Source organism: Melospiza georgiana, chromosome 10 (genome assembly GCF_028018845.1).
Source record: "Melospiza georgiana isolate bMelGeo1 chromosome 10, bMelGeo1.pri, whole genome shotgun sequence".
In the NCBI taxonomy this organism is placed as follows: Eukaryota; Metazoa; Chordata; class Aves; order Passeriformes; family Passerellidae; genus Melospiza; species Melospiza georgiana.
The window spans coordinates 21622406-21645118 of record NC_080439.1 but is presented as its reverse complement, the minus strand read 5'-3'; the positions used below and the strand labels follow the sequence as shown (position 1 = coordinate 21645118).

The window sequence follows — 22713 nt, the reverse complement described above, 5'->3', positions numbered from 1 at the left end:
ATGAGTTAGAAATGGTGAGCAGCTCCGAGTGGTGAGGCGAGCACGGGCAGTAGAGGAGCATTCCTGTTCCCTCTGCTCTAGCAGGGGAAACTGAGGCAGCTTCTACTGCCTGCCTTTTTTCTTTGCTTTGTACACAAGCCCTGCTTTTAACCAAATTTCCAGCTCAGAAACCAATAGAGCACCTAAAAAGAATTTAAAATGTGATCTGTAGGGTGAAATCTGTCAGCTGAGGCATACCAGCAGTTGCCTCCACACCAGTGCAGGGCACAGCAGAGGCTTGGTGAGGAAGCCAGCCCCACACTCCATCCCCTTGCACTGCACTTCCCTGTGGCACCAGTGCTGCAGGATTGTGTGGAGGAGAGGACCAGCAGCCAGCACTGCAGCAGGGCAGGCAAGGAAAGAAAAAGTGTAGCTTAGAAACGTTGCTAGTTTTTGTGAGTTTGTATGACAACACTAGTTAAACATAGATTTGTGTATTAACGTACACGGTGTATATTATAAATTAACACATACCAGAGATATATCACAGTTATGGTATAGAGTGTCATGGCCCCAGCAGAGTGGGATTGTTCTGGTGGGGAGGGCCTGCCCTCCTGCCAAGCAGGGCTCTGTTGCTCAGCCACATGGCTCAAACAGCAGCTTGGAAGCTGCTCGCAGAGCAGGGCAGGCCCAGGAGTTTCAGTGCTCCTGCCAGCACCCTCTTCCTCCTGGAGCAGTGTAACAGTGCCCAGCCTGGGGGCAGGGACAGCGTGAAGCCAAGACCAGCTGGCCAGTGTGCTGCTCCCCTCCTGCACCACCTCCAGCTCTGCTCCCACAGGACAGACAGGCCTTGTTTCCCTCCAAGGCTGCCTGGTCCTGCTCCAGCTGCCTGGCAGCACAGCAGCCCTGCCTTCCCGGGGCAGGAGAAGCAGCCAGCCCTCCCCAGCAGGGAGAGCAGGGCAAGGGCAAACCCAAACAGGAGAGTTTGGAGCTGTGGTCTGAAAGTATCTGCGCCCCTGCTCTGTCAGCCACGAGACCAGCGCTGACATGGGCTGTGCAGGGGGAGGTGGCCCTGCCATGGGGCAGTTCTGTAGCCACAGGAGTTGTCCCCACAGCACCAGGCAGCCTGGTCCCACTGCCAGCCAGCAGAGCAGCCACAGCTCCTGTCCCACAGCTGGCTCAGTATGTAATGCAGCTGGAAGGCTTTAACCTAGTCTTGGAAATAAATTAGGGGGTTTTGTTTGATTTTTTTTTTTAATAAAAACACTTTATGGAAACTGTTTTGGTTTGGGTTTTTTTAAGTAATTGGTCAAGGAATGAGTGCTGTTGTATTTGACAGATGGGATTTATTGGAACCCCACCCATGGAGCCCTGCACCCACCCCAGCTTGTGCTGGTGTGGGGTGTGAGCCCAAAGCCCCCAGTGTGAGTGCAGCAGCAGGGCAGGGCTGGCACCTCACAGCCTCACTCACTCACTCCCGGGCTGTTTTACTTTCATCACTGTCCAAATCATCATCATCATCATCATCCTCTGTGTACAGTGCATCCTCATCCTCCTCTTCCTCCTTCTCCTCCTCCTCTCGAGCCAGCAGCTTCTTGAAGACCTCAAACTCCTCTGGGGTAGAGTAGGCCAGGCTGGCCAGGAAGTCTTTCTCCGAGAGCTGCAGGATGTCCTTCAGTTTTGGGTTACTAATTTGGGTCTGTCCTTTGTGTGGGGTCTCGTAGAGCCCCCGGCGCTCCAGGAAGATGTGGCGATTCCGCAGCTCGGCAAAGGGCATTTGGAAGAGCCGAGCCTTCACCATCTCCTTCTGCTGGACCCCCATTCTGAAGTAGGCGTACTGCGGGCGGAACGGGGGTGTCAGGCACAGCCCCATTCCCGCAGCGGCTCCGCAGGAACGCGGCTCCCGGTTCTCACCTGGAACTGGTGATGGAGGGTGCTCGGCTCCTCCAGCAGGACGGCGGGGCAGGTCCCCAGCACCTCCCGCAGCTGCTCGGCCGTGAAAAGGCACCGCTCCCGCAGCAGCCGCACGGCCGCCTCCAGCCTCCTCCGGGGCACGTGGAACAGCTGCGGGCAGCGGCTCAGGGCGCGCTGCAGGCGGCCTGCGGGCAGCACCGGCTCAGCGGGCACGGCTCAGCGGCACAGCCCCGCTGTCCCCCCAGCCCCGCTCCCCGCCCTACCTGCGTCCAGCCCCAGGCGCCGCAGCTCCTCGGCGCGCTCCCGGAGCCGCTCCGTGGGCAGCCGCAGCAGCGCCGGGCTCCGCTCCAGCAGCGCCAGGGCGGCCTCGGCGCTCAGCCCGAGCAGCAGCAGCTGCGCCGCCGCCGCCTCCCGGCGCTCGGGGCCGAGCCGGGGCTGCAGCGCCTGGAGCCGCCGGGCCTGCTCCTGGCTGAAGCCCATGGCCCGCAGCGCCGCCAGCTCCCCGCAGCCGCGCCGAGAGCCCGGCCCGGGGGCGGCGGGGAGCGCCCGGCCCGGCCCCAGAGCCCGCCCTGGGCCGCGCAGCAGCGGCAGCAGCAGCGGCAGCCGCCCCGCCATGGCCGCGGCTGCGGGAGGGGCCGGGCCTGCCCCGCTCCGCCCCGGCCCGGCCCGGAACGGCCGCGATCCCGCCCCGGGCAGCGCCGGGGAGCGGGAGAGGGGCGGGCGGGGAGCGGGAGAGGGGCGGGGTGGGAGCCGGGCCCGGCGCGGCCTCTGCGGGCCGGGCAGGAGCAGCCGGGGCGGGAACAGCCCGGTGCCCTGGGCAGAGCGCCTCGCCTGCTCCGGTCCCCTCAGAGCCGATCCTCGCCGGGCGCGGTGCCACAGAACGCAGGTGAGGGCAGGCTGTGGGAGATAGCGGAGTGCACAGCTGGATTCAAAGCTAATTAGTAATTAAGACGAGTCCTGTTGCTTCTCTGCAGTGCTGCAGCAGCCGGCCAAACTGCTGCCTTCCTCCCAAGCAGCCTGTCCCCGCCTGACCTATTACCCATCTCTCGACCAAGTTCTCTTTATTGTATCTATTTCTTTCTTCCCAATATCTCTGCCTCATCAAAATCGAGGACTGTTTTCCTGAATATACACAGGACATTGATATTATAAAAAAGGACACTACCAACCCATCCCTCCCCCCCAAATCATGCAATTACATGTCTGGTTTTAGTCTCCTTTGTGCACACATACTCCAGAAACCCAACAGACATGTTATCATTCATTTATTCATTCACTTTTCAGAAAAATATATAAACTACATATAAAAAGCAAAACCAGGCAATAAAAATATTTATGAACAATTTAAACAACATTACATCTTTGCCTCACATTTTTGAAACATGTCCTGGGTAAGAACAGCAATAAACTGAGTATATGTGGGTATCAGCAGGTGGGACCCATCCTGCTAACAGAGCTCAGACTTTTCCAAGTCGTTCCTGGCTGAAGAAGCCTTTAGCCTGAGGTGCCAGCTGGCTCAGCAGAGGCAAACAGCTCCTGCCAGGTGTAATGTGCCAGGTTCACAGGCTGGCGCAGCCACGGAGCCCCTGCCAGCCTGGCCAGGGTCATGCGCTGCTCCGGGTCGGGGTGCAGGAGCCCGGCCAGCACATCCATGAGTCCTGGGCAGAGACAGCAGAGGGTGGCTCAGACTGGAGTTTAGGCAGGTTGGGAATGAGAGATACACTCTGTGTTCAAAGAATGACAAATCTCCTGAACTCTGCAGATCATCACAGAACACATTAGGGAGCATTTTTTCAGTCTTCCCCTTTATTTCGGGTGAAAAACACTGCTCATACTTTCCCAGGAGATCTGCTCCCTTTGGCAAGCAAATGGCAAGAGCTCTGTCCTGGATTGCCAAGCAGATTGTATTCTATTTGCCATCTGTATGGCAGTTGTCTTCTGTTCAGTGGGCAGTTTCCTTATCTCTTCCACACCCAATCCTATCTCAGGGGGACATTGCTGATAACAGCTGTTGAATGTCCCTGCATGGCTGATAAGAACTGCAGCATCCCATTGGGAGATGTGAGCCCAGAGGGAGGAGCCAAGCATTGCTACCTGGATATAATCCAGAGGTTTTGAGACACCAGCACGGCTTCTCCATGGGATTCCCCAGAGGAACAGCAGCTGCCTCTCCTTCCACTGGATCTTCAGAGGAAGAATCCATCCTTCTCTACAGGATCCCTGCTCCAGCAGAACCACCCCTGACACTGCAGGAGGGCTGAGCCACAATTCCAATGGGACTGCCACCAACACCCTGACCCACAGGGTGTCAGGTTGGGTTCTGACTCTGGCAGTGTTGTTTTAGTGTACTCCATTGTTTATTCTATCTTTTTATTTTCTTTCCTAGTAAAGAACTGTTATTCCTGCTCCCATATTTTGCCTAAAAGCTCCCCTTAGTTTCAAATCTATAACAATTCAGAGGGAGAGGGTTCACATTCTCCATTTCAGGGGAGGCTCCTGCCTTCCTTAGCAGACTCCTGTCTGTCCAAACCAAGCCAAGCTCACCTTCAGACACGGGGCGAGGAGGACTCAGGACAGCTGCCAAGGCCTCCTCCAGCTCACAGAAGGGATTCTCCCCAAGCACCAGGGTGTAAAGGGTGATGCCAAGTGACCACATCTCCAGCTCAGGGCCATGGTACCTGTGCAGAGATAAGCTTGCTTCAACTCAGATTGCAACTACAGAGCTGTATGCTAAAGAAAGTGAAGAGAAAAAATGGGCCTTGAAAGTCTTTGCTTCCAATTTATATTTTAACATAGGAAGTTTGTGGGAATTCTAAGAAGGTTCTCATGTGTTTGAGGAGTCTGCACTGTCCTTCTGCAGGAAATAAAACCAGCCACAGAACAGCCAACCAGTTTCTGTTGATGAGTATGAGGTGTAAGACTTCCACATACGTAAGCTGCTGACAAGAACTTACCCCTCCACCTTCTTCATCATCAGCCAAAGCTGTCAAGTAAATATTTAACTGAAAGAGCAAACACATCCTCCCAGCCCTTTCAAAACAAAAGTTACTTGGAAAAAACTCTTAACTATCTCAATTCCATCTGAGAAAACAGCCAGTTCCTTCACACAGTAAGAGGTGGAACTCCCAGGGCAGAGCTGCTTGCTGCACCTTTCATCTCATTCCCAGCAGGAATTTCCTCCCTTCCTTGCATTGCTTCTCCCCTCACTGCTTTAGGAGGAGGACCCATGGAAACAGCTGTGAAGGGGGAGCAAGATCCATCCAGGCATGTACAATTACAGCAGTAATTGTAAAAAATTACTGTGAAATTGTAAAATCCCCTCTGATGGGGAGGCTTCCTTGTGGAGCAGCCACAAGAGCACCAGCTGCCAGGTACAGAGCACTTGGAGAGGGACACAAGAGGGAAGAGAGCCAAGATTTAGGCAGCACATCCAAAACAGCAGCAAAAGAAGCTGCAAGGGAAGAATCCTTGAGTCCCAAGGAGTACAAAAATCTGTGGGGAGTGAACAGGGATCAAACTGCAAGAATTCAAACAGAGGGAAGCACGTAGAAAAGAGAACAGAGAGGATGAGAGTGGGAGGATACAAAGCAAGAAGGTGCAATCAACAGCAGTACCTGCTTGCTTGCTCCACCTCTCTGAAAGAGCAGCTTTTGCTAGAGAAAGCCTGACAACAGATTTAGAAATTACTTTGTACAAATTCAAGCTTTTACAACTTGATTTCTGTCACTAGAGTGCCCTACTTTGTGTGCACTCAGACCTTCACAGTGATTTCTGCCACTGCAGTGCCTTAAATCTCGCTGCATTTCCTGTGGTGGGATGCTCTAGCAGCATTCCAATGGCACAGCAGCTTGGCTTCTCTGTTCCAGCCCTGCCCACATGGGTAATCTTTGGTGTGATGGCACAAAAATGACTTTTCAGAGGGTGACATACGGTTTGCCAGACAGCACTTCTGGTGAGCAGTATTCAATTGTCCCACAGAAGGTATAAAATAATTTCCCAGGTTCCAGGTAGGCAGCTGAACCAAAATCTACTAATTTAATTGTGAAATCTTCAGCAATGACAATGTTTTCATCCTTGATATCTCTGTGAAGGATGTTCCTGCAGTGGAGATACCCAACAGCTGATACAAGCTGGAAAAGACAGAAGGAACTGGGTGTTACTACACAGAGTCCCTGAATTATTGATGCAGCATCACAGCTTTCCCAGAGCCACATTTTGGCTTGTTTTGACACTGCCTAAACAAGATTTACATCCTAATTATGGAAACTGAAATGGCCTCAGGCCTGCCTGTCATCACTGCTGCAGTGCTCTTGGAAGAGACACTTTAAAGGGATTTTGCTGCTTTCATCTCACAGATGTGCAGGAGGAGGGGATGCTGCAGTCAGGATGTGACTGAGAGCGTTGCAGCTACAATCCTGCAAGTTGCTCTATTTTTATCCCAGTTCATTTGGAGGGTCCTTTGGTTTCTCCAGAAGGATATTTTACTGTGTGCCTTCCATGCTGCAGGATGACAAAGCATTTGAGAGCCAAGTGTGGTATAAATAACACAGTCACTCCTAAACCCCATTCTTTTTCCTGCACGATTCATGCTTTAATGCCATAATTAAGGATAATATGAGAATGATATCACCTTGGAGATGATCCTGACTCCTACAATGTTTTTAACAAGAAAAGCAGATGGCTGAGGGAGCAAAGTTTCTATTTATAATACAAATCTGCCTCTGCAGAGAAATGCAGTGCAGATCTGAGGGAATAATTCAGCCTTGCAAACCCCAGGCTGGGTTAGGGAAAGGGCTGATCCATCACAAGGCTAAAGGGACACTTTTGGCTTCCATCAGCACCCCAGGTGAGGGCAGGGTGGGCACAGCAAGGGTGTGGGGGGGGTTACCACATGCACAGCAATTCTTGCATACCCTGAAGCAAGAATTTATTCCAAAACTCTGAGGGGAAATTACCTGGGGACTGCTGCTGTGGTTAACTCGCTAAACAAAGGACAGTTCAGCCCTCAGGCCAGCTCCTGGCTCATGGGAAACTGCTCGGTGTTACTTTGCATTATGCCACCTTAAAATCCAATATAATTTCTTGATTTAAAGAGCAGAGCCCTTTACCCCTGTAACCAATCTAAACTGAGGCCTGAAGTAAGTGAAAATGTGGCTTTTTGCAGGCTTGGGGCAGCTTCTGTGAGTTTTCCTCCTCCCTCAGAGGAAATGTGAGTGTTACATGACGTGTCTGGGTGACAGGGGCTGTGAGCTGAGGGGCCATGGCTCCCCAGGAAACCTCACAGGCAGGAAGGTCCTGGAAAGGGTTTTTGTTGTTTCTAAGTAAACCTTATCAAGGTTTCTGCAGGCAGCATTTCAATCAGCCCTACAGAATGGTGAGGAAAGGTTCTGCAGGTATTGAGACAACTCCAGTGCCAGTTGTCAGCCAGTGTTAACCAGCACAGAGTCCTGGTTCTTACATTAACCAATTCTCACCTGCATGCAGCAGTTCTGCTCTCACCTGTCTGAATATGTAACTTGCTAATGGCTCATCCAAGTTGGGCTGATTATCAATAAATGTAAAGAGGTCCAGACCAGATCCATGCTTCTCCATCACCAGCTGGAAGAAGCATTCATTTTCAAACACATCCAGCACCTATAAATAAAAGACCTGTTTAATCATGTGCTTCATCCTCAAAAAGGGCCTTTTTTTAAAAAAAACACTGTTCTCCTCTTGGAGATTTAATTATATATTATAATCTTTAAAGTCTCGTTTCACTGAGCACAAATGTTTCTAGAAAAGAGTACAGAATTAAAACTGGGAGGAGAATTAAATCTGAGAGGAATTCTCTTTCTGAAGCAAAAAACCAACCAACCAACCAAAAAAAACCCAAAATAAACCCCAAAACCAGCCAAACAAAACAAACCCCAACGAAAACTCCCCAATAACTCCAAAACCAAAACAAGCAACCTCAAAACAAAGAGTATGAAACAAGATGTGTCCAGGTTATTTACTGAACTGGCTGGTACATGTTCAGATGTGACATCACACTTCCAAGATATGCATCTTATCTTGAAATAGTTTTTTTTGTTGTTGTTGTTAAGAATCACATCTTCAGATCAGTTTGGGGTAAAAATATGGAAAATCTGCTGTGAGCCACCCTCCAAAACAAAGCAGAATAAACAGGTTCCTTTCTCTCCTGAAAAGGCAGATTCAGTAGAGGACACTTCACTCCTGAAGAGGAACACCAGGCACCCAGCATGCAAACAAACCACCTGGTGCAGTGCAAACTGCATCAGTTCCCAGCCACTGTACCTTAATGATATTGGGGTGCTGCAGCTTCTGCAGGATTGCAATTTCTTGAGTGACCCTCCCCAGGTCAGGATCATCCACCCAGCAGTCCTCCAGCACCCTCTCCTTCCAGATGAACTTTACAATAACCTACACAGACAACAGCAGTCAGCATCATCTGCCAAAGCATGCCTTGGAGTGTCAGGTAAATTAATTTGCAGGAAATCTGTTAGTGCCTCATATTACCAGAGGCATGGCAGTAACCCCATGTGAATAGCTCAGAGTATATTTGAATGTGTTTAAATTAATTTAGTCCTGGAAGCTAAATGATGCACATAAATGGAATCTATTTATTGCTGCTCTGAATTCCAAAGGCTTTGGCAAGCCAGCTCTCTTATCAAGGAGTTGCAGCACATGGGTGCAGTGGAGGGAAATGAACACTGAACATCCATGCAGGAGAAACACCAGAACCTGCCCTCTGAACACCCAAAATGCTTCTCCTGGGAAAGAGGAGGTGCCATCATCCCAACACATCTACTTCCCTTTCTTGAGTCATGGCACAATAAACATTTTGAGGTTTGCCATTCTCTTTAGGAACAGAAGACTAAAACCTGTAATTCTGTTAAGATTAATGCCTACTTCTTTCAGTAGGTTCAATTAGCTGCATTAATTAGTTCATTAACTCATTCTGCACCTGTTGTCTCAGGTAACATTTATACACAACATCAATGCAAATGTTTTGCTGTCCTGTTTCCATTGCAGATTTCTGTTTAAACCAAACAAAACCCCAAACTACCAAAGAGAAGCTTTTGACAGTATAATGTTAACAGAAAATGAATGCTCCAACCTTTCAGTTTTCCTCCTAAATTATTATTGCAATAGAGCAACAAGAAATACTTCACCTCCTGCTGATCTTTCTTGCTCCTGGCACTCCAGACAAAGCCAAAAGCACCTTTGCCAATAAGATTGAGAGTGCTGTAATGTTTTGCATATTCTCCCTCACATGCTCCTAATCCTTCAAGATCTTCAGCTCTTTGGGAATTGTTGAAAAGTGAAGATGATCTGATGGCCTAAGTACAGATATATGGGTTACAATAACAGCAAAAAATGAACAGGCACAGAATCACATTTATAAAATTAATAAACACTGAAAAGAACATACACATCTGCAAGGACAGAAAAATGAGGAATATTTGGTAGAACTGCACTATATATATAATATATATTATATATATATATATATAATATGTATGTGTATAAATATATATTTGGATATAGCTATATATATATATATATATATATATATATATAAAAATTATAGTGAGTATCCTGCAGTTAGGAACTGCACTGTTCAGGCTGGAAAGGTAACACCAGAAGTGTTTCAAAATAGCAACTGAGATTTTGTTTTAGTATATATAAAAAAAGTAGGAAAAAAAAGAAACAGCAACATCCACCCCACCAACTCATGTCATTAATATGAAAATCTTGTTGATTTTGCTGCAGCTTAGGAGTCAAACAAGGAGAGAAATGCTCAATATTCAAAGGTAGGATTCCTTACTTCTCCAAGAATTTTAGTAGAAAGATCAGCAACAGACTGGGAAGAGTTGGCCAGGCTGGCAAGGAGATGCTGAGTCTTTGCTAGAGCTTCTTTTTGGCTCTGGGAAATGTCTTTCACCACCCAGACACAGAAAAGCACAGTGGGATCCTGCAGCTCTGCACATTTCACCTCAAAGTGTATGCCTGCAGAAACAGGTGAGGAAATGGAAATGGTAGAATGTAACTTTGGTGTTGAACAAGACCACAGATGTTTTAGGACAAAATTCAGAGCTCTTGACAAAAAGTTCAGAATTTGGGGAACAGCTGCTCAGTAAAGAATCATCAGAGGGGCTGACAGCAGCACAGCTCTTCTAGCATCAGCTACCTCCAGCAGTGACTTGTCAGTGTCCAATTGTGATTATTCATCTCACAGTTATTCTAGATTACATAAAAACAGGGATTTTATTCAACAAGCCACTGAATGCAGCTGCAGCAGTGAATGAAGCAAATTCCATTTTATAATTTTAATTTACAGTTTTACAGTGGAGTTTGTATTTTCTATTCAGAAAAACTTATCAGGTTCAGACTTTTAAATTGTGTTTTGAGAGTATTTCTGACTTTTCAGTAAGGATTAATTTCTTACCAACTTTGTATTTTATACCACCTCCTTTTCTGACACCCTCTGGGTACACTTAAATACCTTTTTTTTTTTCTTCTAGATGCTTCTTCCTTCCTCTCCACTGTGAGCTTCTAACCAGAACTGTGTGCATTCTGCAAAACTGTGGGTGAAAAAGAGCACCCCAAGAAGAGTTTGGGAAGGGGACAAGGTTTCACTTACTGAACAGTGAACCATCTCTGTGACAGCAATTCCCAGTGTAGCTGCCTTCCAGGATCTCCCAGGCCAAAGGAGCTGCTGGATTTAGCCTGCTTTCTTCTCTCACTGGAGTGGATGTTACTTTGATCTCCATATTTTGCTGCCTGAGGAACTGACAGTGCTCTTCAGGCCTGCCTTTGCTTTTCAGGGGATTTCTGTTGGAGCTGTCCCCCACAGGTTCTGCAAGGGTTTCAGGTTGCTCAGGAAATGCTTTGGAGGATTCCTCAGAGTTTTGTAAATGCCTTCTGGAGGCCAGCCATGCAGAATCAGCTCCTGTGGCAGCAGCACCCAGCAGCTGCTTTCCCTGGTGAGTGGAAAAGGCACCATTGGTGTCAATTATCACATCAGAGCAGCGTCCTCCTGCAAGAGCTGCAGCAACACCCACAGAACTGCCTGAGCTCCCCTTGGCACCAGCATTCAGCCCCAGTACCTCCAGGCCAGAGCAAATACAGTTCAGTTCAGATTCTTCCACATCTTCAGAGGCTGTGGCAGCTCCTGGTGCACAAGCACTGCAGCCTGGTTTATCTCCTGAGCAAACATCACAGCCAGATTTTCTTTCACATGCAAAGAAGGTGGAAGGATCATTTAGCAGGCAGTTGTCACCAGCAACATGCTCCAGGCTGGAATGTTTTGCATCACACATCGAGTTTGTTTTTGACACCTGCCTTGGAACCGTGTGGCTTTTCAAGCCTTGTCTGCAGGTCAGAGCTGTCCCAGGCCATGGCTCATCCAGTGTTGGTGTTCCAGGTGAGTTCCAGGTGGCTGCAGAAGGCAGCTGCTCTGGCTCACAGCCTGGGGCGTTTACAATTTCTTCTGGTCTGGAACAAACAGGCAACAGTTACTGCAGGAGATCCTGCACTGTGACTGCTCTCTCTGCAGCCTCCAAGTTCTGACCTAAATCCCACTGTTGTGAGTCAGAGCCTTGCAGAGAGCATCTTTTGATCCTGAAGTTTCCACTGTTCTACCCTGTGCCACTGCTCTGATTGTGCCAAGCCAGCTTTTGGGATAAGGCTCTGGTGGGCTGAGAGCCCATCTGAAACAAGGCTGCCCTCAGTGCAAAGACTCAAAGTTATCAGCAACATCATGATTACAAAATAAGAAAACTGTCCTACTGTATGATACCCATTTAAATGTGGTCACTATTTAAAACCTGGACCAATAGATTTATTTCAAGTTCAAAAGCAAAAGGCAGCAAAAGGCATCCAAAATCCTGACAAATTTACCAAAGAAGAGCAGGTACACTCAAATGACATTCTTTCCCTATGGACAATTCCCTTCTCTAGCTTAATTTCTAAATGTAAATAACAAACCATTTACCACTACAAAAAAACCCCATAATACACATGGGAAGTGTTTTGCCACATTGATGGGGGTGATGGAATGGGCACAGACACCATTGGAAGAATGATCTTATTTTACTATAAATATTGAGGCAACACAGAAGAAAAAAGATACATTTGATAAAACAATAAGGTTATTACCCACTCAGCTTTAGCAACAAGCAAAACTAAGCAAGGTGATGCATCTAATTAATATTATAGGAGAAAGAAAAGTGATTGAAAAGGATCCATCAGCAATTGCCTAAATAATTTACCATCATCCAGAGCCTGCAATTGCTGGGCAGCACCTTTTTTTCAGTGAAGAGCTGGAGAATTCTTCCCAGAAATAGGGAAAATCCCTTGCAGTGCATCCACTTGCAGGTGAGGTCACCAAGTTTGCCCAAAAATGGGTCCAGCTTTATAGGCCCAAATCAAACAGTCCAAATGAGTTTTTGTGCAGAAAACATCTGCTTCTGAAGGCCCACTTCCCAACCAGCCACAGCCAGGGCTGAGAGGGTTTTGCCTAAAATATTCTGCTAACAAACCTCCAGGGATATCTGTTGGGACACTTACACAAGGTTACACAAATGTCTCTACAACAGCATTAAGAACAACTAATATAAATGCTTTTATAATCTATTTTTACTAAAGAACTTTGATGGTATTAATAGCATCATGCTCAAGATTCATCTTTTAAGTCAATTTAGTGCTTAGGCTGTTCAGATCTCAGTAGGATGCTTCCAGTCCTGAAAACAGAAGTTTCCTTGTCTGTCCAACAGGAGAGGGATATCTCCATCCACCAGGGTTTGGAGATATGCTTTGACAGAAATCCAAGCCCTCAAAAAACAGTTTTACCTGTAAAATTTTAGACTAAATCAATTAGTTTTATGTTAGGCCATTAATAATTAATATTATTAAACATTAATAATAACTGTTTAGGAAGTATGCAGAATATCTGCATTGGGTCACTAGTGTGATGATTTTTAAAATGATCCCATTTCAAACCTTTTTATCCACCTAAATGTTTGTTTAAAATATTCATTGATTTCCAAAATTATGCCATGTTTAAAAATCTCTAACAGGGAAAATACAAAAGCTTAATACAGCTTTATAGAGTTCATATAAATATATAAGAAATAAATAAATGCAGAACTGTACCTTTAATAATTCATCCATGGCACAAGGATGTAAACTGTAAATTTTACAGTGTCTTTTAGAAATAAATAAATGCAGAAACTGTACCTTTAATGATCCATCCATGGCCCAAGGTGTTTTGCAAACATTTCCATCAGTAAAAATGCAGCACAGAAAAACAATGAAGCAGAGCACACTTACAGTCCTTACTTACAAGTATGGTATGAGAGATGTAAACCAGGAGAGCACAAAAATAACACTCTCAGCCACTTTAAAAAGCAGCAAGATCTGTGCTGTAATAGTCTATACCTTAAAATGGATAGTAAATATTTACTGTGGTGGAGAAAACCACAACTGTAGCAGAATTGTTAATGTGGAAGGCTTAAAATTTGACTTAAAGTAGGCCATGAGCATCAGATATGTACTTCTGCAGAATTTATAACCTTGTAACAGGAAAAAAGATCTGGAAATGTATAAGAAAAAATGGCTGGACTTCAGGAACACAGTAGCCTGTTTTAATGGATGACCTGACAGTTATGCCAAGCACCAGAAGGAATAACACTTAGAATTCCCTCCAGGTAACCTGATTTCAGTGCCACACCAGCTGGAGGCAGATAAACATCCACTATTCATGATTAGTGAGCCTAATTCCCTTAGTCTGCATGAAACATTTGGTCCCCTTTAGAGCTGGAATTTCTGCACCTTTACAATGGTAGCTTGTGCAGATAAAAATAAAAATCTAAGGCAAGCCTGTCTTGCAAACAGCACTCAGATTCTAAAGACAGCAAAGCATGCAAGGCTCTTGCTACACCTTCCCACAGACATCAAACAGGTGAAAAAACCAGCTTTTGCTGGTGATTGCCACCACAGCTCTTCATTTTGCCAAGTGAATATGCAGTCTGTGAAATGCCTACCTGTTATTGGGGGTGGATGCTGCTTCAGGAGGTGAGGGAGGAGAAAAGAAACTGGTCCCATTCCTGTGTTTATTCTCATCATGTATTAATTTGTCATCTTTGTGTTGTTGCTCCAATTTCTGCTCTTCATCTCTTGACAGAAGGTGTGCTGAAGATGCAGCCAAGAAGCTGCTCCCTGTACCAAACAGGAAACAAAACCACACCAATTTAAACTTTTATATTTAGGCTTCAGAGGCTACAGGGATTAAAAATAAACTTGGAACTGCCTTGGTCTGTCTTTTTCCTAAGGAATTGAGTATAAAAGGCTTGATTGAGGCAAAACAGTCAAAATACAAGCATTCCATTCTACTTTGAAGTCACCACATGAAGGAATCTACATGTTTTAGGGTTGCCAAAATTTGCTTTGCTAGCAAAGCCCTTGGGCAGATATTGGTATCACATGTTAGCTACTTGAATTGAAGTTCAGAGGCCTAAAAAATGCCAATAATGTAAAGAGACTGAAATTAAAATGATCATACAGCAGCAGCATTAAAAAAAAAAAAGCTCAAACCACATATATAGAGCCCATTTCAAACCCATATAATGAAAAGTTTTGGACTGGATTTATGTAACTCACTGAAGCTGCAATATAAAAAAAGAGTGTAAACATGTTTGAAAGAAGAGGAGATGAAGTTCTTTCCTTCCCTAGTGACAGCAGATCAGAAGAAAAACATGAGTTTGGAAGATGAAGTAAACCAAGAATTATTGCTGCAGAAGAAGGTAATGAGTGAACAAATCTGGATTTGAATCTAGAACAATCCTTTAATTAGTAACAGCTGAGTGCCAGCAATGCTTCCTCATTGAAGAACAGAACTACTCCTAGATTAGAGGCATCATTTCATCAAAGAATTACCTAAGAAATTGTATACACTGTTTACCAAGTCTTCTTTGTTCCAGTGGGGTGCATTGGTTTCAGCACAGACCTGCATTTCAAAGCAAAGATAAAAAAATAGGGGAAAAAAGGAGATAAAACCAGCCTAAAATGTGATATGGGTGAAAGCATGAACTTGCTGGTGTTCTCTGTGTTGGGCAGAGCTGGCTGGAAAAGACAGATAAGGAAATATGAAGCTTCTTTGCTTCTGTTTTTTCATGCTGTGTTTAGAGAAGTAAAAATTTTGGTAAATTTTGGTGAATTCTGATGCAAACTTCATCGGGGAATAAGAGATTGAAATACAGCAACCATAACATTGACTATTAGCCAGCAGCACAAGCCAACTCAGAATATTCGATTTCCCCTTAAAATATTAATCCCAAGTAGCTACAGCTCTGCTGCAATACAGTCACAAAAGCTATATTTTACACATTTTAAAATACCACAGGGTCCTAGCAGGAAAGGGAGGGAAGGGAAGTGCTTGTTAAGTACAAAGTGTTCTCTATGTTCACTGTGATTCCCAAATTGGATATTCAGTTTTATCTTCTTGGCAACAAAGAAAGAAGCTCAATCTTAGGTGAAAAATCCTCTTTACCTGAGGTTATAGTGGAAACCTGATTTAAAAACTGCATGGAGGGGCATTGCTTTTGTGAAGAATGTTCTCTTTTTTGTGGGTGAACCTCTTGTCTCTGCTCTTTTCCCCTTGGTTACAGCAGGCAGAGCCAGCTGTGGCAGGCAGTGACACCTTCCAAAAGGCACTCACCTTCTGTCCCTGTGGGATCATCCAGAGGGAAAGGCAAAGAGCAGCCACTGCTTCTTCCCATGTTGTTATAGAAACCAGGGATCAGGAATGTAATGTTCTAAAACAAAGAAGGAAACCTTATAAAGCTAAGGCAACTCTCACAGGATGGGGGTAAATGCTGACAGTCCCTGTCTGGGAGCCTGATTCTCATGGACAGCCAGGCAAAAGGGATCCACAGGACCAGGGGAGAACACAGAACTGTGCAGATTGCTTTGGGTCACTTGAAATCCATAGCAGCTCCTCAGCTCTGCAAGTCTCAGCAATTCCAGCATGGGAATTCTCATGTCATCCCACACCAAACATGTGGAACACAGGGGGTTTGGGATGGCAAGGAGTGTAAAACAGCTTCACAATCCCAGTGGGTGTGCTGCCACATGGATCAGTCTTCAGGAAGGATATGAACTTTTCTTACCTTTCCCAACAGATCCTTCTTCTCATAGCCAAAGAGCATTAAAGCAAAACGATCTGTGATGTCACAGATGATCCCATCTGACTGGACAGTGATCAGGCCACTGATGGTGGAGAAAACCACAACTGTAGCAGAGTACTGATAGCCTGGGAGAGTTCCTTCTGCCTGTGGAATCCCATCTTTCTGCCCTGCTTGCTGCTCCTCCAGCTGGGTGACTTCCAGCTTTAAACTGAGAGGAAACATGCTGCCCTCTCTGCACTGGCCTGCAGCTCGCTGGATCCTGATGCTCTGAATCAAAGAAAAAAAAACCCAACCAAATAAAACTCAAATAAAACCTCTAACTGAACAAATGTTTGGGGTTTAGTGCATTGTTCATATAAAATGACATAGGAATTCTCAGGGAAAAGGAGCAGGAAAAGAAAAGGAAGCAATCTTGTGAGTATCAAAATTAACAACATCTGTTTCTTCAAGGATTTGGAATCCAGTGGTGAACTACTAAATAAATCTCCTGAAGATGAAGACCAGTCTATGCTGCAGCTTTTCAACAAATTAGGCATTCACAAGAAAGCCTCCTTCAACTCCCTATCTGCCCATTTTCATGGCATTTACAAGACCTGGTTATTCTTTCACTCCTCAGAGAGACATGATTGAAATGGGCTAAAGAATTAGAAGGAATCTGAAAAAGCTTACAGAGAGAGCACAGTGTCTTACAGCTAGGACTGGAGAAAAATGTCTTTGACCAGGACAGATTCCAGTGAGAGGTCAGGACATGGTTAGGAACTCTTCAGACAGCTGCTCCACAAAAAAGCAGCCCACACTTTTCAGGGGAATCAGGCTTCTCTCTGAAAAGGAAACCTTCTTTCTTCTGTTGTGTAAGGAGGGAAAGCAGCCTGCACCCCAAATGGGAAGGTTATGGAAGAATGAGGTTGGTGCTCATACTGTACCTTTGGGATTTTTTTGCCTAGAGGAGGGATCTGCACAGAAGGAATCAGGTCCTTTATGTGGAGTCCAACTACTGCTTCCAATGTTGGGTAGCCATGGAGATGAGCATAAAGGAGATCACAGGATGTAATGTTTCCCTGGGGAGGAAAATTTACAGGATTGTTAAAATTTTAACATTTTAGCCACAGTTCACTCAATGCTTTGACAATGGCTTCTGCAGTTACCTAAGCAGAGCCTCAGCAGAGATCCAGCACAGCTCCTGCATGCCCAGCCCTGCTTTGTCCCTGCATGGACACACTCCATGTTCACAAACACCTGCCTTTCAGACATCTTCCCTTCCCACAAAAGCCTCACAAATTGCAGTCCTGTTTGATTTTTAGGAAAACACTTACCTCAGCTGTGAAGGAGACACAAGCTGAAAGTCTCTCCACTGGTTCCAGCACAACCACACAACGTTGGGTGTCTTTGCTTCTTATTTGTCTCAGCCACACTGAGACAGGGATCTTCTCATTGAGGTGGCCAATGACATCCACCTGCCCACCAGATTCAGAAATGGAGAATGACTTACTAAGATTGGTTACTTAGAACAAATTTCAAACAGGAGTAAGATACTGAGCCAAGATACCTCCCTATCATTGTTAGAAAAACACCATTTCTTGACTATTTACTAGTATTTTATGGGAACAAACTGTTTTAATACAGAGATTTTTACACAGTTTTAATACAGAGATAAAAATATCTGAAAATAAGACACAAAATGTTGTTACTTTTGTGTCATCTCTCCTCACCTCAGGAAGTCTAAAGGCATAAAGACTTCAGAATAATAAATGTCCCACTCTAACACCTTGCACTCAGTGTGAAGTGCCTCTCAGAGATGCCCTATTTAAGGGATGTCCCATGGTGCTAATGAACATTCCCCATTAGTAACACAGTCCTTACTTTCAGCTGCAAAAACAGCAGTTTAATTTCTTTTGGGAGGAGATTCTTCTCAGATCAGAAAATGTTTATTTCTCTTATAGCCTGCAAGGCTCATCCCAAGCCTTTTATGATTTTTATATTATCTTGACAGAATGGGTTTATGATTTACACAGTGACTCCTATAAAGTATTTGGAACAGCTTGCATTAAGTGCCTCTGTGAGACATTTAATTTTAATTCTCACTGAATCAAACTTAGGTCTTTGCCCCCACCCCATTTCCAGCTGAGGATTCAGGAAGATAAAGCTCTGAGATACCAACAATTTCAGTTCAAAAATAACACACCAGAAAGAGTATGAGCTCATTTTCCAAGGACTCTCTAGTGGCAAATCACAACAGCAGCAAAAGAAAATAATATGGAGATTTTCTCATGCACTTCTCTTATAAAAAATCCCATTCTAGGCAAAATATCAATTCCACTCCTTTGCACTAACTATGGTGTTCTGACACAGACATTTCACAGTATTTCAATGCCTTCAACCTTTACAATATGCACAATCCAAATTGAGATTTAAAATGTATTTTAAAATAAAATATAAAAAAAATTTTAAACACATTTTTAAGGACCAGTCAATTGGGAAATTTTCCACAATAGACCTTTTCCTTGTTAAGCAACTTCTAAAAAATGTAATAATGTCCTTTAATTTCTGATTTGATCATGTCACAGTGACTCCATGTGTTGAGAGCTGCAAGATTCTCATGGGTGTCCCCTTAAATCATCTTTTGCCCTTTGAATTCCCACACCTGCAAATTTTTAAACCAAGCAGTCCTGCAAATGACACAATTGCCAAATGCCTAAGGAGTTAAATTTACCTGGATATTATACAGAAAATGTAAAAAAAAATCTCAAAGCAAAGCTTACAAAACCACTTTATGTGGTGGAGAATATTTCCTTGAACATTTGACATACCACAGCTCCTGACACCACTGTTGAACAGTCAGAGGTCTCCAGGTACTCCTCCCCCACTGCTTCCCATGCCTCCTGGCCAGATTTGGATATCAAGTGGCACAGCTTCTGACCAATGAGTTCCTGACTGCTGCACCCAAGCAACTTGCAAGCTTGGTCATTGGCCACGAGGATCTAGAAAAGAACAGAAAAAAACCAAACCTAAACAAAGAATAAATCTTTTTAAGAGCTCATCATCTCCTCAGGTTGTTGCTTTAATGTCTTATAATATCCCTTTCTCTTGGTGGGAATTAAATGGCTCTTTACAATTCTGAGTTCATGATAGATTCTTTTTCTAGGACATCCCTTGCCCACACATCTTTTTGGTTAAGAGGTTTTGGGACATTGCTTTCCTTTCAGGTTTCCTGCTTCCTTTTAACTGCAAACAATGACATCCATGGAGGCAAAACTACAAAGTTATATTTGCAAACAAACCTCAGGCAAGCCACAAAACTGCATCCAAGCTCAGAGGTGTGCAGTGATCACAGCAGTCACTGGCCCCTGGAGTTGGGCAATGGAGCAATTTGGGACTCAGTGTCTCCAAAGTGGGCAAACCCAAACTGCCAGTTCAAGCTGAAACATGGCACAGCTCTTTAAAGGCATCAGGACCCCATTTTAGATTCCTCTCAGGACAGGAACAGAGAAATTCCTCCCCTCCCAATGCAAATGAAATGTTTACTGAGACAGATAAAGAAATCTTGTGCCACCACAAACACATTTCAGGGTTGATACTTTACAGAGAGAAGGCTTGAAGCACAGTCTGCTCCTCCTTTCTTCCCTCCTGTCACTTCACAGCTGCATTCTTATAGAAACACTGAATCCCAGAATGGTTTGGGTAGGACAGGACCTCAAAGATCATCTATTCCATCCCCCTGCTATGGCCAGGGACACCTTCCACCAGCCCAGGCTGCTCCAAGCCCTGTCCAACCTGGCCTAGAACATTTCCAGGAATGAGGAGACCACAACCTCCCTGGCCTGATTGAGAAAAGACTCAACACATCCTTGCTTCTGCTATTATTCTGTGTGTTTTGCTATTATTCTGTGTATTCTGCTATTATTCTGTGCATTCTGCTAACTACAATGGAAATAATTTTGCTACCTGCAATGGAAATAAACTCATCAGCCTTTAGAAGCCCACTGAGCTGGAGCAGACTACAAACTGCCTTCATGACACTGATTACTGCAGATTACAGAGAGAAGGCTTGAAGCACATTCTGCTCTTCCTTTCTTCCCTCCTGTCATTTCACAGCTGCATTCTTATAGAAACACTGAATCACAGAGTGGTTTGGGTAGGACAGGAACTTAAAGAACCAGACAGGACCTCAAAGATCATCTATTCCACCTCCCTGCTATGGGCAGGGACACCTTCCACCAGCCCAGGTTGCTCCAAGCCCTGTCCAACCTGGCCTAGAACATTTCCAGGAATGGGGATTCCACAACCTCCCTGGGCTGATTGAGAAAAGACTCAGTATTATTCTGTGTATTTTGCTAAATAGAATCTGCAATGGAAATAAACACATCAGCCTTTAGAAGACCACTGAGCTGGAGCAGACTACAAAATGCCCTCATGATGCTGATTTCCTGCAGGCACACAAGAGAAAAACAGACATTCCAGCCTTGTTTCACATAATCTCTGCCACTTAAGGGCAGCTCAGTGCTGCAGGTTGTGCTGCAGGTACCTCTGTGGTGCTGGCATCCACAGTGAAGATGGCCTGGTTGGGGTTGCGTGCAGCAGCTGGGAGGTGCTGGCTGGATTCCTCCCCAGCTGGGCTGTGCAAAAAGGAGCAGGAGCTTCCAGGGGAAGCAGAGAGAGAGGCAGAATCCCACTGAGCCCATGAGTGCCCAGTTTTGCTGGTACAAATGTTACGAGCTGTCAGAGAGGACAAACAGTAAGAGCTCCACTTCTCCCCTGTGAAAACATAAAGGTCAGCAGTGTTGCTGTAACAGGAGTATCAGAGGAATGGATTAAAGAATAAAAAAGCTGTCAGCTGAAGCAGCTGTCAAGTAATCCCAAAATACAGGCTTCTAGATTTTTAAAGAAATTAAAATCAGTGATACTAAAGAAAGCAGAAAGTATTCTAATAAATTTCTCTTTTTGAATCTGGAACATATAAACTTAGTCCATACAACTTGCCAACCTTCATAAGTTTTAACCAGACTAGCTAACTTTTATTTTTTACTTAACAGTTTTTAAAATGTTTTGAAATCTCTCTAATTAACAATGAAACAGTCATTAAATAATTGCAGTAAGTGCTCAAGCCCTAGTGCATTACTTGGGAGCCACTTAATTAACTGTTCACAGCATGTGACACTGAAATACCTGTGTCCACACCAATGTTTTAGGCTACAAGCAATTGCACTACAATTTTCAAAGGCTCTGTGAGCACCTATCCAGTAATGTTTTCCCTATAAACCCTCCCAGCCTGCAGCAAATCCATGGCTCACTGAACAAGTGCATCCTGGCAGATACATATTGCTGTTATCTCTAGGTTTGAGGAAGGGGAAGATCTGAAAGTGCCCAAAAGCTCCATGGGAACTCAGTCTCACAGGAGTGCTCACCAGGCAGTGATGCTCCAAGCTGACAGAGCCCAGAGAGGCGACTTCTCCTGCTTTTGCTGCCCGAGGGGAAGGATCTACTCAGAGTATCAGAGTCATTCAGGTGAGTAAGGACTAAGCCTGCTGATGGAGACACAGGGGCCCCTTCAGAGGGGCTGTAAGCCATGGTCACACTCTGGTCACCAGCCAGGCCTCTGGAGCCACCATCTGCAAGAGAATCAAAGGGCACAGAGTCAGGCTGGCAGCAGGGACAGACGCTGGCAGGTCACGATGCCTTCTGACCCAGCCACAAGCCTGTGGTGACAGCAGAACGCTCATTCCTGAGCATCCTGCTATGGCTGTGGGGTTATTCCAGAGCTGACTGCTGACTTGGCATCCTTCCCAGTGGAGGGTTCCATCCCCCTGTGGACTTTTCACTGAAAAGTTACTGAAAAGTTGCATTCTGTGATCCTTCTGGGTCCCTTCCAACCCTGTGTGACCAACAACGCATTTCTTTCTGTCAGAGCTGCTCAGCACCCTCCTCACTTTCTGCTGGCTTTGAGATCAAAACTTCTGGGTAATTTGGAAAGTCACTTGCAGTTTTGAAACAACAAGTGGAGCGCAGCCTCCCTCCCTCCCTCAGACACAGGGAGCCGCCAGGACCCCCGCGCCCAGCGGCTCCCACCGGGACGGGACGAGAGGGGACGGGAAAGGACAGGAGAGGGCAGGACGGGACAGGAGCGGAAGGGACAAGACAGGAGAGAACAGGACAGGACCGGTCGGGACGAACCGCTCCGGTCCCAGCCACAGGCGCCGTTCCTCAGGGCGGGCCGCCACAGACGGAGGGCGCGAAGGGGAGGCGGGCGGGACTGAGCAGCCGCGGCACCCAATGGGCACGGGCGCTGTGAGAGCGGCACGGAGCGGAGCAAATGGGGCACCAGCGCGGGAGGAGGCAAAACAGTTCCAGTGCCCGGGGGTTCGTTGGTCCCGCCGGCCTCCCCTTCCCCTTCCCCTTCCCCTTCCCCGCCGCCGCCGCCGCCACACGCGGTGCCCGCGCTCCGTGAGGCAGCTTAGCCGACCTGCTCCGGGGGGAGAGACTGCGGGTGAAAGCCCTTCCGCAGGGGAATAGCCGCTCCTCCCAGGGGTTTGTGAGCGGGAGGACGAGGCCGAAGGCAGCGCGTAACGCGTCCCGCTCCAGGCGCCGGTAAAGGGGGAGCAGGTTCCGGCGGAGGGACAGCAGACACCCACCCCTC

At 46.0% G+C, this 22713-nt stretch overlaps 2 protein-coding genes across 2 annotated transcripts; both read right to left on the bottom strand.

Annotated features, from left to right (window-relative positions):
- Positions 1-79: 79 nt before the first annotated feature.
- Positions 80-2508, bottom strand: MTERF4 (mitochondrial transcription termination factor 4). The gene is made up of 3 exons (XM_058030792.1): positions 2157-2508; positions 1894-2078; positions 80-1816 (listed from the first exon to the last, which is right to left on the bottom strand). The coding sequence occupies exons 1-3, from the start codon at positions 2506-2508 to the stop codon at positions 1451-1453; spliced, it is 903 nt and encodes a 300-aa protein (XP_057886775.1). The 3' UTR covers positions 80-1450.
- Positions 2509-3217: 709 nt separating this feature from the next.
- PASK (PAS domain containing serine/threonine kinase) lies at positions 3218-21647 on the bottom strand. Its single transcript, XM_058030791.1, is given in 17 exon segments — positions 3218-3403; positions 3406-3551; positions 4438-4571; positions 5824-6023; positions 7393-7527; positions 8188-8313; positions 9066-9233; positions 9722-9903; positions 10538-11391; positions 13941-14115; positions 15614-15710; positions 16065-16349; positions 17006-17140; positions 17396-17536; positions 18890-19060; positions 20605-20834; positions 21485-21647. Coding segments are annotated over 17 exon segments (3405 nt in total). The 3' UTR covers positions 3218-3340.
- Between the last annotated feature and the right edge of the window lie 1066 nt (positions 21648-22713).